Source organism: Bombus flavifrons, chromosome 11, assembly GCF_040668555.2.
Source record: "Bombus flavifrons isolate JBK064 chromosome 11, iyBomFlav1_principal, whole genome shotgun sequence".
In the NCBI taxonomy this organism is placed as follows: Eukaryota; Metazoa; Arthropoda; class Insecta; order Hymenoptera; family Apidae; genus Bombus; species Bombus flavifrons.
Genome location: NC_138452.1, coordinates 11,711,739 through 11,725,595, shown reverse-complemented (window position 1 = coordinate 11,725,595; position 13,857 = coordinate 11,711,739). Strand labels below are relative to the sequence as shown.

The window sequence follows — 13,857 nt, the reverse complement described above, 5'->3', positions numbered from 1 at the left end:
GCGCAATACAGGTGAAATAAAATTGTTTTCTCTGGATCGGATCTTTAGGGACGCTTGGGTAACAAAGGAGATCGCGGAGAACCAGGATCAAACCAGACGTATGGCGATTATGGATTAATGGGCTGGTCTGGTAACAAGGGAGACGTTGGTGATCCTGGTCCTAGAGGTTTACAAGGTAGACCCGGAGTGGATGGTGTGAAAGGAACAAAAGGTAGCAAAGGTGCTCCTGGTCAAGAAGGATTACCTGGACTACAGGTAAAATTAGACAGCAAAGGCCAATGACGTCCGATATTTGATCCTTGAGATTTAACGGGAAAAATCGATCAACAGGGAGCCAAAGGTCAACGAGGTTACAGTACTCAGGGACCTAGGGGCTTCCCTGGAATGGCTGGACAACCTGGAATGCCCGGAAGAATGGGAGAAGTCGGTATTACAGGTAAGATGGTTTTTAAATTTTAATTTTCATTAATTCGATTCGAATATCAGAAATTTATTATTATTTTTTTACTTGCGGAACAAATCCTTCGATACATAAAAGATTGACCAAATAGATCAACTTTTTGATCTATCTATCGATCTGTGTATTGATACGTATTTGATCTGTGTTGTGTAACGCTATTCTGTATGCAGCAAAGAGCAATTTCTCGCGGATCGTCACCACACACAATTAAGAAGAGTAATTCAATAGCCATACAGTCGACACGTAATACTTTTGATTACTCGCGATATTAAATTGATCGGATAGTTGTGTCGCATCTATTCTTTCCAAACCCCGTTGATTTGCAAAGAAATCCATTGTTTCAATTAAAACTTGTATCAATTAGTTTTCAATATTATTCGTTGTTGCTTGAGATTTTATTTAATTCAAGTTAAATATAGATGACACGAAATTTATCGCGCTTGTTTTTCACAAACGTTTTACTCTGCAAGGCAGAATTTCAAGTATTTACAGTCATTACATCGGAAATGTTAATCAACGTAATTGGCATCCGATTAGTTTTTAAATGCACGAGAAAATCTGTTCGGCGTATCGACCGACTCTCTAGAGAGAATGGTCCTTTCGAAACAGTTGCGACGATTCATGGGAATTGTTAGGTAACTATAAACAAGGATTAACCGTAACGCATGAACGCAATAAACGAGCGACGAACACGCCTCGCTCGATATGTACATTCCCACTGGAAAAGGCCAGGGAAATCCAAACTTTACAAAATTCTGTATAACGATGATATTTAAACTACGAACAGCCTGTTCTACATGCTTTGAATGGCACACACGGAATCGGATATTTCAACTGCAGTCCAATTATCAAACATCGATGGTATATTGGAACGAAAGAGCGGGTAGAATGCAACAGAATTACGATGAAACTTGCTATTTAAATCGCGGATATTTAAGCAAATTATGTTATATGCTTTTACGAGTAAAAAGATGAAATCTATCTAGAGGATCGTTTTACGTATTAAATATTATAACTTCGAATATTTTAGATACTTTTGCGTATTACCCACGTTCTGTGGATCCATGTGCTTTCAAATTTCCCACAAATGCATAAAAATCTGCAGTTTACTAATAACAAATCGTTAATAAAATGGCCGAAAATAGGTCCCTACGGAACACCTGGATTCGATGGAATGAAGGGTCTGAAAGGAGAAATCGGTTTCATCGGACGCAGAGGTGACGACGGTGATGCTGGACCGATGGGCTACTCAGGAAGGGATGGCGCACCGGGTCAACCGGGTCCTCCTGGACCAGACGGTGCCGATGGTGAAACTGGCGAACCTGGTCCTCCTGGTTGGCCTGGTCCCGACGGAATGCCTGGAATAATTGGAGCTAAAGGACAACAGGGAGACGATGGACCCGAAGGTGTTATAGGAATTATGGGATTACCTGGTCCAAAAGGTATTTCTGGAGACGTAGGACCGGACGGTTTGGACGGACTTCCGGGTGAAAGCGCGTTCAGTGGACCCCAAGGTGAGGTGGGTGAGCCTGGTTTCATGGGAGAACTCGGACCTCCTGGCTTCCCTGGCATGGATGGACGACATGGTCCACCTGGTGAACCAGGAGTAGGTCGCGATGGCTCCCCTGGTCCGAAGGGAATCAAAGGTGAAACTGGCTTTGACGGATTTAACGGACTACCTGGACCAAAAGTAAGTCTCTTAGCGACGACGATGTTTAAAAATACAGTAGAAACTAATTGGTTCTACAAGTTTATTCGGTGCACGCGTTCAGGGCATCGTTATTTGTCCGAAAATTACATTAGAATAGAATCTAGAGGAAATGATTAAACAGTGGAATGATTCGAATAGGAAAATTTCCATGTAAAATGAATAATTCAATTTCAGAAATATAATATATAGAATTAACTTTACAATTTTCTTACCAACCACTTGTACGTATTTTCAGATCTAAATTAATTAATTTTCTCGTATTTTGTCAAAAATGTTTTCGACAGAAGACTGGTGAAGTTATAGGTGGCAAAAGATTTAATTCCAGTTAAAACATTTTTAACTTTCGCTATGAATATTCCAAACAACCTGAAAATATTATAACCGTACGTTATACATCGACATTCCGTGCTTATATCAAAGAATACCAAATGACGATAACGATATGACATTTTGGTTAATAATATTAATAACGGGAATAAATAATAAGATAATAAAAGCTCCTCGTTTATCTGTTTCATATAGGGAGAGGTGGGTGATATGGGACCGGATGGTTTGAAAGGGCCAAGAGGAATTTGGGGTTTAAAGGGAAAGCCTGGAGCATACGGTATTCACGGTTTACCTGGTGTGAAGGGTGAACGAGGTCCGATAGGACCACCTGGTTACAGCGGACCTAAAGGTAAACGAGGATTGGATGGAGACCCAGGTCAAATGGGTTTGCCAGGTAGGTTTCGCAATTACGTTGTAAATTATTTTACTGTTCTGATCTGTAAATTGTAAAAGAAGACTAAAAATTAAAATCTACGTTTTTTTTTATTAAACCAACTCCGCGAAGGAATCAAAATATTAATAATTTACAATATGACGCTAGAGAACGGGAAAAATGCTAAATATCGTACAATGTGTAAATTGTATTCAGGAATGCCTGGTGATCCGGGTCCTAGAGGATTACCCGGTTTAATGGGTGCACCAGGACCCAAAGGAATGGTGGGTGAACCAGGTCCTCCATCGTACGGTGAATCAGAAAGGGGTGATTTCGGTACTCCCGGCCTCGAAGGCTTGCAAGGTGAAAAAGGAATACGCGGTGAACAAGGTTTTATAGGATTACATGGACGAAAGGTACATAAATAACGAATATAAAAAATCAGCTCTCGAAATTGCTCGTTATCTTAGCAATTTTAATCGTTCGATTAAAGAGCGATTAATGTTAATTTAATAATTTCAGGGTATGAAAGGTGATATTGGATTCCCTGGGCCAGATGGATTCCCAGGTGTGCCAGGTTTCCCGGGTCTTCCTGGCGATCGAGGACCTCAAGGTTTCCCAGGTAAATACCGATCGCGTTTCTATGCAACACTAAATTTACCAACCACTGATCTGTACTTAAATGTGTCAGATATAGAAAATTATAGATAAAGAGATAGAATATAAATATATACAGAGGCTCATGAAAATAGTAGCGAAATTTCAAAACGTTTTACACGACACGAACATAAAAATATTCTGTGGAAAGTGTTCAAATTGTACTTTCGCGAGCTAGTGTACCATCAGGTCTTGGAATTTGGGTCGAATTTGGGTCCTAGGAAAATTCAACGCTAATTTTCTCAGAAATCCCTAGGTATCTTTAGCAATATCAAAGGCAACAAATTTGAAACTAGTCAATTTGCAATGTCTCGCGTTAAAACAACACGATCACCGGTAAGATATTCGTTGTATAAATGCGTATAACTATATTATACTCGTTATCTAGGATTACCCGGTGAGTTGGCCGAACCATCCGAGGATGGATTACCTGGACTAGATGGACTACCCGGGACTCCAGGAATTCCGGGTCAAAAGGGTGCACCTGGAGAATACGGATATAATGGACCTAAAGGAATTATGGGAGACGTTGGTTTCAGTACGCGTGGTCCAAAAGGACTTCCAGGGGATCGAGGTATTACTCTCCACTCATAGTACGAATGAATTTCTCATTTACGATTTATAGGTAAATTGCGTATATACTTATGCATCTCATCAGAAATGTGAAAAAAATGCTGGTAATACGCTAAAATATATTTTTATCTAAAATAACAAAAATATCACGTACACCGTTTCCCATAATATTTAGTACACGCAACACCTCTACATTTTTCATATTTTATATATTTTTACATTTTATGCGTATTTTTACCTTCTGTAATCAATGTCTATAATCTTTAAATTTGTTTAAAAATTTGTCTAAAAAGGAAAAGTTGTCTAAAAAATTGATTTAAATTAAACGAATATTTATAGAAATTTACACTATCGACAGAATCACCGTTTATCGCGAATCGCGAACAAGTTTTCATATTTCATCTTCGTGTGTAGGTCCAGCAGGTTTCACGGGTTTCCCTGGAGCTCCAGGATTAGAGGGGTTAGAAGGCATACCTGGTCTACAAGGACCAAAAGGTGAACCTGGCGACCGTGGACTGCCTATATTCGCCATTAGAGGAAAACAGGGAGAACCAGGATTGCCTGGATTTAACGGTAGAAAAGGAATAAAAGGAAAAATTGGTGACGTGGGCCCTCCTGGACGCGAAGCAATACCTGGACGAAAAGGACAACGCGGTGACGACGGAGACGAAGGTTTGTCCGGTGCGATGGGACTTCCAGGACCAAAAGTTAGTTACTTCGATTATCTTACATATTCGACGCCCTATTAGTCATAGAATATTAATTATTTCAATATTCGGGAAATTTATTTATAAGTAACTATATCGAAGAGTTTAAAGAATATACAAATTTTGTTGTATAAAAGTAAGGAACTCCTGCCGATTTAAACAATTTTCGTTAACATATCGCGTGTATTATACGAAATACTTTGAAGTTTCAGTATCGCTGTAATGAGATACAATTAACGCGTTTAGATTGGTAAAGGATCTAAAAGAAATTGAACAATTTAATTAATACATTGTCGTGAATAATATTTCCAGAAAATTTATATAAATTTTTGTACGCTTCGCAGGGACCGAAAGGAGATAATGGTATTAACCCATTCTCGCCTTTCCCAAGAAAAGGTTTACCCGGTGATGTAGGTCTTCCAGGACTGCCAGGTACTACAACAAGCAAAAAGAATTTCAAAATAAATCAATGATTTATAATTTGAAAGAACATTTAATATACATATTATATATTTATATTTGCGTAGGTTTCCCTGGGCTTCAGGGCATGATAGGCGAACAAGGAGAAGACGGAATTCCCGGAAGAAAAGGAGAACCAGGAATGGAAGGACTTCCCGGTCTTCCAGGACCAGAGGGCGTTGGTGGTTCTCCTGGTTATCCTGGTCCTCGCGGTGCAATTGGCCGACAAGGTCCACCAGGTAATAAATCGCTTATCAACGAGATACAAGCACCGATATTTTAATATCGTGACGAGCAATGCTATTAGAATTCCGAAGAGAAATATCAATGTTTGGCTCCAGAAACATTTCAATGGCACGAGGTAGATTGACAATGCGTTGAATTTTAAAACTGTCCCTGTACAAAAAATACAAAATTTGACTAATCAGTGATCTTCGTTTATTTGCGAATAAAATGCTATGATCTAACAGTTATGATACGTTAGAAATGTAAAAAAATGCAAATTAATTCGTAGGATCCCCCGGAATACGGGGAAGTCCGGCACCACCGGCACCAGGTGCCCGAAACAGAGGTTTCTTCTTTGCTCGACACTCGCAATCCGAAATGATACCAGTGTGTCCAAGGAATACAGTGAAACTTTGGGACGGTTTCTCGTTTTTGCACATAATGGGCGAAGGATATTCCGTCGGACAGGATCTTGGTAAGAACGTTTAAAAACCACTAATGGAAATAAACATTAAATTTCCTGATTAACTCGGTTGTTCTCCTTCCTAAGAATGGAACGCGTGATCGAGATTATGTTTCGTTTCAGGCACCGCTGGAAGCTGCCTTCAAAAATTCTCCACCATGCCTTTCACGATGTGCAATTTGCAAAACGTATGCGACTACGCCAATAAGAACGATTACAGCTATTGGTTGAGCACGACAGAACCTATGCCTATGTCCATGGCGTCTATACCGGCACCGGAAGTCGGAAGGTACCTGTCCAGATGTTCCGTTTGCGAGGCTCCAACTCGAGTGATTGCGGTGCACAGTCAATCCATGGCTATACCAGAGTGTCCTGGTGGTTGGGAAGAACTTTGGATCGGATACAGTTTCCTCATGGTGAGTACAACTTTCTTCGCTTTCCGCTCTCGCTCGCGAGTATCCGGTCGCTCGCTTATTTCTAACGAGACGCGTTTCAATTACAAAATTAATGAACCAAAGTCCAACGATTCTGAAATAATCTGAAAGCTGCAACAACGAAAAATTTTCAGCATCGAGACGCAGGCGGACGCGGATACGGTCAGTCCTTGGTGTCCCCTGGTTCCTGTTTAGAAGAATTCCGTACGAGACCGTTCATCGAGTGCCATGGTTTTGGCGCGTGCAACTATTACTCCACTGCCATATCCTACTGGTTAACCATCGTCAAAGAGTACGAGATGTTCCGCAGGCCTATACCACAGACGTTGAAGGCCGATCACACGTCGCGAGTAAGTCGCTGCGCGGTGTGCATTCGACGTCGCGTCACGGAAGACCAACACGCCAGAACGCCGAGACCTTTCACGCCGAATGGCCAGAGAGACCAAGTCGGCAACATTCAGTATCCACCGCCGCATTCATATTATCCAAACTACCAATATCACAAAAAACCGCCTATAAGCAAAACGAGAGATCCGAATAGACGCGTTCCGTATCACTATCGAAGAAGAGGCAGACTACGTAAACCCGAACGAACGACAGAATCACCGAACGCGGCTTAAACAACGATCGATGCGATGGCACGGACGTAATCGTGCGAACGAACAACTAGTAATGGGTGTTTGAATCTTATCTGGAAAGCCATTCGAGGGTTTTCAAGATTATAGAAGAAGATTCGAAGCACTTTGAACACGACTCGAAGTTTAAGATTCTTAAGTTGCACGTAAATCTTCGGTCTTGAGTCTCTAAAGTCTCGATACGTCTTGAAGGTTTCGAAGATCTTTTTCTTCTACTAGCGTCTCGACATCGACATTCGCGCTATTTCTTCGGGCATTGTCGTTAATGCTTTATGTTAACGTATCGTTTGGAAACAGAAACACGTATCGAGAATGACAGTGAAACATCGAACATTTCGAAATTTCTCAAGACGTGCAAGACTCGTCGAGAGTCGCAAACTTCGGATCATGTTCCAAGTGATTCGAATTTTTCGTCGTTCGTACAGGTTCGAAACGATTTGTAGCGTTTCAAATCCCATCGCTAGAAACAGCAAGTCTGTGTGTATATATAACGAGATGTTGGAATCTGTTAGTTAAGTTATCGCGTCTGTTCCGTACGGTGTAACGAAGGAATATAAAGGAGCATTCATAATGCGAATAGGCCATTCGTGGGTCGTTTTTAATGCCAAAAAATACGATACGGGGACGAACGTCTTCGGTGAAAAATTGCCAATCGACGGCATCCACTGCCACCACAGACGCTGATCAAACTCGCGTAAACAATCGAATTTTAAATTAACAATCCAGTGTATCATATGTATCGTTATTTTATTCTGTAACATTTACTTGCCTATGTATTTACATTGAGTCGAATAAAACAGTTTTATAGAAGCTACCGGACGCTGAAACAGCCTGATGATTTTTGTGCAGCGGCACGTCGCGAATTTTGTGTTCAATGGTCTCTTTCGTGATCGCGATTTCGAAATGCTTGACAGCGAACGTGAAATGTTTTTTTTTTTTTGATAGAGCGATATATATTTGTATAAAATGAATTCATCGATCTTACTAATCTTCTAATCGGTTTACTTTCTTTAAGGATCAATTTGAAGTTTCATTGATCGTGACGAATTTCTTGATTAATTTTCTTAGTTTAATTCCAGCCGATTTCAACTCACATTTGTTGACTTTGTCAATTGATGGGTAATTAAAATTTTTCTGTCGACTCAGGTATTCGAAGATGCGTACACGAAAGAGAGCATATCTTCCTATTAACGTGTATCAATAGTATAAAATAGATACTTCGTAAGATAAAAGCTTCTGTTTTCAGTCTTCAACTGCCACGTTAAGAAAATATTATCTTCTCTGTTTTCTTTTCTGTTTACTTAAATTGTGCCAAAACATTAATAATTAAAATGAAAAGCGGTAATCGGCGCGATACTTGCCATACGTAAGAACTATAAGTACTATCGTAGCATCGCTATTTAAAAGTCACGTAGGTATAGAGAGAATTGAATAATAATGATCGCGTGATGTCAATTTTATGCTTGATGCATATTATAGAAAATCGTAAAAAATAAATATAACGAAGGAAGCTATTGCGTGTAATAGTAAGATTACCCTAATTTTATATTTATATATTATATGTATCGTTATTTTAAGTAATAAAACGTATTAAGTAATTATTCAAATTGGTGTATTTACTCGAGTCATAAAATCGGTCGAAGTGATCGAGTTGAATGGAGAACGAACAACTTGAACCTTTAGCCCTCGAATGGATCATCGAAAGATTCAAAGTGTCAAAGTAGATGGATGGTGTATTTTTTTTTTTTTTTTTTGTAGAAGGATAATCAGAGATATCGCTAGACGCGATATCCAAAGGAAAATAAAGCACATGAAAACTAATTACAGTTTAATGATCAAACCCGCGCGGACCAGGCGCGAATTTCCAAAATAAATGTACACGTGAGAGATCGATATTATATTTATATTTATAAAATTATTCATCATTAGAAAGCACATATGATCTATCTATATGACGTAATTCACTACGCACACACGCGTACAAGCATGCCTACGAGCGCACGCACGCACAAAGAGAAAAAAACACGCAGAGCCGCACGCACACCGTGAAATACCATTCATTCTTCGTCGCGCACGCAGGCGTAAGCACACACATACACACACGCGCGGGCATACATACACATGTACGTGGGCGCGCGTGTGCGCCACACACACACACACACACAAAATAACCGCTGTGTGAACGGCGACGCGCGACTAACGAAACGAGTATACATGTCTATGTATGCACGTGTACATATTCAGAGTACCTCACGAATGTGTTTTATAGGGTTTTCATATCTTTGTCTTCTTCTTCATTTTTTTCTTTTTTTTGTCGTTTTGTTTTTTATTTTACGCAACTCTTTGTAACTGCCCGAATAATTGGAAGAAAGTGCAACAGAGATGAGCAGGCCAGTGTCATCACAGCAATTAATTATACTAATTAAATATCGATCTTCGTCCTTCCAAATCGTTTCTCTTTTCTTTTTACACGTACGGCTTCGTATTCTTCTTCCATATTCGTTTAAATAGTACGTCCTTTTATCTTCTTCGGTTACCACATTTTTCTTTCCCCATCGATCATCGATTCTTACGATCTAAACGTAACCTCCAGAACGGTAACATCCCTTTTATCAATAAAATCATTAAAAACTACAAACGTTCGATAAAATTGTGCCTAAAAAAAAAAGGAGAAAAAAACGAATTCCTCATCTATACGCCTAACATAAGAGACACTCAAACAGACAATCACGTTAAACTTGATCAACAATCTCCCCGCATACCTTTGCACCTTTTCTACGAACACGTGCTTTAAAATCGAACCTAAAAAACAGAATATATTAACAAAATAATGAATGCTGGGGAGAGTAATAAAAAATCTCGACAACGAACAATTTGGATTAAAAAAATACATGTTATATATATATATATATGTGTATATCGCATTAAAACAGCTACGCTAAGGGACACTATCCTCGCATTAAAAAAGTGAGAGATAAACCAAACTTTTAACGCATTCTGGCGCAGACTTCTGGTCACGACGATGAATAGCGACTTCCGTCAAAAACGAAGTGCGCTATCACCAAAATTCGCGAGTGTCTACCTCGTGGCAATTTCTTCCAACTTACTTCTTCCGCTGTTTTTTTACACTTATCATTTTTTTTTTTAACTCTGTTTTTCAATCTTTCTTTTCGTTTAATAATCGGTGAACATCCTGGAAAAATAAGACACTTGCGTGAGATTTCTTTCATATGCATATATAATATACATATATACACACCGATTGTTTTATGTCGCGCGGCGTGTGTATATATATATACAATAAACGTGAATTAGACGTATTCTCCACTTTTTCCTTTGTTTCTTTTTCGTTTCTCTTAATTTCTCTTCGATACATTTTTACTTTTCTTCTTTTTTTTCTTTTTTGTTTACTCAATTACGATCAATGCAACAACGGATGTCGTTCGAGAAGTAATTTAGTGTGCATCTCTAAAGACTCGAAAGAGAATTACCGAGCTATGCAAAATAGAAGGATCGATCTCCATTTTTTTCATTTCATCTTCTCCATCCTCTCCACACGTATACATACATATATAAATATACGTAAATTTATATACCGATTATATATAAATAAACGAACGAATCATATGTATATATAACACGATATATAAATCCCTATACATATATATACATATACATTTATACAATATATATATATATGTATATATAAAGGTACTCTTACTATTGAATAGAAATATGCATATTCCAAGTGTTCAATAATATCAATATTGATATAATAATAATTATTATTACAATAATAAAATAATAATAATAATAATAATAATTCTTAATATTATAATAATATAGTAATTGCAATAAGAATATTGGTAATAGCAATAATCATGATGTCAATAATAATAATAATAATAATAATAATAATAATAATAAAATAAAATAAAATAAAATAATAATAATTATTATATAATAATAATAGTTATAATCATATTAACAACAACAAGTATTCTTTGTCACATTTTGGTTGCGGATTCTTACAATCACAAATATATTATTCATAAATGTAATAGTCAAAACGGATCGTTAAATTAAGAGAATACGTGAAATAGTGCTCTATTTGCTTTTTTTTTCAGCTTCTCCACCGCCTTCTTTATCATACTCTTACTTCATCACTCTTGTGTACAATAATTAAACCTATAAATAGTTCTATGTTCAACAGCCAGTGGTATAATAAAGTATACCTTTGAGGTACCTACGTAGTTTCTTTCAGTGATACCAAATACAATACTGACGGCAATGCGTAGCAACTCTGAACAGAGTTACACGGCCGTCAGTTCATCGTGTCGGTATTATATTTGTAATCATATGTATATATATATATATATATGTATATATATATATTTATATTTATTTATTTATATTTATCTATTTATATATACTCAAATATCGTCCGAAGCTGGGTTGCCCCGAGAAAGGCTTTCTTTTCTTTCTTTCTTTCTTTCTTTTTTATATATCCATGTATATATATAAAATAAGAACATCGCACTATCGTGCCACGTGCTCCCCGCGCCCAAACCTCCTCTCATCCCCTAACATCGTCGAGTCGCGAGATCCATGTTCTCACACCTTTTCTTCCGTTTCGATTCACAAATTTCGATCCACCAATCGCTGTTCGTTCGATCGTTCGTCAACACTAATCCACCTTGCCGGTTATTCCTCACGAAAACTAAGATCATCCGTCTCAACGTCAACGAGGTCAAGGACGACCTAGTAGAATCGTGGAAAAGACCTCGACACAGCCAAACGAAAAACGGAAACGTTTTCGTCCTTGCAGTTCGAACGAGTTTAACGTGGATGCACTCGGTCGACGTTCCCTGACATCTTGTTCCGCGAGTTCCAACTGTTCGAAACGCAAAGAGGCCACGGAGAGCACGGCGCAGCGGTCTAACATTTCTTTTCTTTAATTCTTCTTTCGAAATTGTATTTGGTGATACGTATCTGAATACTGACTTCGTGTGTTGCAGCGTTTACATATAATACAATTAGTATCCATTACGTATAGGGTGTACATGCGTGTATGTATCATCGATTTCCATCCAATTTCTTTTCTCTCGTTCTCTTGCTTCCCTTTCGTTTTCCGTTCTCATATCCCTTGTTTCCCTTTTCTCCTTCTTCCTGTCTCTGGTTTCGCGTTCAAACGTATATTACATAGATCCCTTTACTGTGCAGAGCGTTGGCCGGCAGTCACTCGGACAACAGTTTCTGTAACAGGGACGACTGGTTCACCTTCGGATCACCTCGAGCTACTTCCTCCATAGAAGTCTGCAAAATGAATTCCGTTTGATTAGTTTCATATGCTTCGTTCTACAGGCTTTTGTAATAAGGTGGTCAATATACCGGCAACCAGTCCGTTCTTTTCCTTTTTTTATTTTTATTTTATTTTATTTACTTTATTTATTTTCTTTTTTCTTTTTTTTTTTTTTTTTAGAAGGTTGCCGTCGTTCAATTCAGAATGTAGAAAAAATTGGACAGAGTACTACGTGACGAAAATTATGAGAATGACGTCGTATTGAATTATGTGAGTTATGTAGTCTTGTTGCATAATGCAAGCTCGTTTTACGTGTGCTATGGTAGAATATAAGATACAAAATAGTTATTTTACTCTGCGTTGGGGAAAATTTGTTTTTATGAAATTATGTGCGTTGCATAATGGAACACCTTTTGAAGTTAAAAAGACATTATTTTAAAAGTAAATCCTTTTGGATATAGGCAAGAACTTGCTAATAGCAAATCTAATATGAAATGAAGAAAAGCAAGCGTCTAAAAGTATAATTGTCTCGGTAAAAGACCGGTGTACATTTTTGAAAATCCTTAAAGCTGTAATACGAAATTTGATAATTAAACTATTGTAAGTTGACTGGCATGAAATTATTCTAAAACGAAATAATAATAACAAAGAAGGAGAATAAATTAAGTGATCTGTCCAAAAGCACCTACATCCTGAATATTTATAAAAACCCGTGATCGTGACACTACGTATCAAAACTAATGCGTTTCTGTTTTAGTGTTTGCGAGTACTCAAAATTTTTGCGATTATATACCAACTAAAATCAAAGACTCGTATAAAATCAATAAATTTGTTTGACGCTATATCGCACTAAACCAGCATATTTTTTGTTTTTTTTTTCTTTTTTTTTAGTACAAATTTTAAACACATTCGCTTGTTTTGTCTTAGAAATTGAACTAACGCCATCGTTAGTGATTCTAACGCTATCGCTGTTTTCCGAAAATGTCCAAATTTGGATCAAACATTTCCAACTTTGATCAAAGTAAATAAGAAATCGTATTGTATGTCGAACTTTTTGAGTACTCACACCAGCTCTTCGCTTCTTCTAAAAAGCATAAAATAAATGAATAAAAAAAAAAAAGAATCTCGACAAGTTCTCGACATGGAATCGATCGACGTGGCGTCTGAATTCTAAAACGCTCCTGCGGAGGCAAACGCAAAGTCAAAACTCAAAAGAAAACTGTACTGAAGCCACATATGTTCGCTACACATCCAAAGATCCAATGCACACCAAAGGCCGCTAGTTTAATAACGTAAAAAAAAAAGTAAAATAAAATAAAAAATAAACAAGGGAGAGGAAGAAAGATTCGTTTTGGCCGGGCGCGAATTAACGATGTTCGTAAAGAATAAGGAGAGAAACGGCGTTTTCTCTTTCTTTTTCTATTTATAAGAAGCAGTTATTTTGCGAAACGTTAAAGAAGCTACGTTAAGGGTATCGCAAAATGTCGAAAGATTACTAAACTCGCTTCTGCAGACCCGATCTTTCAACTGG

General features: G+C 37.8%; 2 protein-coding genes across 13 annotated transcripts in view; one reads left to right on the top strand and one right to left on the bottom strand.

Moving 5' to 3' along the window:
* The window catches only part of LOC138184769 (Collagen alpha-1(IV) chain viking), a 56,283-nt gene extending 48,445 nt beyond the window's left edge, over positions 1 to 7,838 (top strand). For both annotated transcript variants that reach the window (XM_069123045.1, XM_069123047.1), the window contains 13 exons: positions 49 to 255; positions 331 to 436; positions 1,606 to 2,150; positions 2,694 to 2,892; positions 3,088 to 3,287; positions 3,394 to 3,493; positions 3,917 to 4,102; positions 4,516 to 4,808; positions 5,153 to 5,240; positions 5,336 to 5,506; positions 5,782 to 5,967; positions 6,079 to 6,371; positions 6,524 to 7,838. In XM_069123045.1, the coding sequence (XP_068979146.1) occupies positions 49 to 255; positions 331 to 436; positions 1,606 to 2,150; positions 2,694 to 2,892; positions 3,088 to 3,287; positions 3,394 to 3,493; positions 3,917 to 4,102; positions 4,516 to 4,808; positions 5,153 to 5,240; positions 5,336 to 5,506; positions 5,782 to 5,967; positions 6,079 to 6,371; positions 6,524 to 7,009 (3,060 nt within the window). In that variant the 3' untranslated portion in view covers positions 7,010 to 7,838. The remainder of the gene's footprint in view (positions 1 to 48; positions 256 to 330; positions 437 to 1,605; positions 2,151 to 2,693; positions 2,893 to 3,087; positions 3,288 to 3,393; positions 3,494 to 3,916; positions 4,103 to 4,515; positions 4,809 to 5,152; positions 5,241 to 5,335; positions 5,507 to 5,781; positions 5,968 to 6,078; positions 6,372 to 6,523) is intronic.
* A 1,073-nt stretch (positions 7,839 to 8,911) lies between these two features.
* Positions 8,912 to 13,857, bottom strand: part of LOC138184770 (basic helix-loop-helix family member taiman) — a 128,152-nt gene continuing 123,206 nt past the window's right edge. For 10 of the 11 annotated variants that reach the window (XM_069123055.1, XM_069123057.1, XM_069123048.1 and 7 more), the window contains one exon: positions 8,912 to 12,340. In XM_069123055.1, the coding sequence (XP_068979156.1) occupies positions 12,263 to 12,340 (78 nt within the window). In that variant the 3' untranslated portion in view covers positions 8,912 to 12,262. The remainder of the gene's footprint in view (positions 12,341 to 13,857) is intronic. The other variant, XR_011174405.1, reaches the window with a different exon arrangement.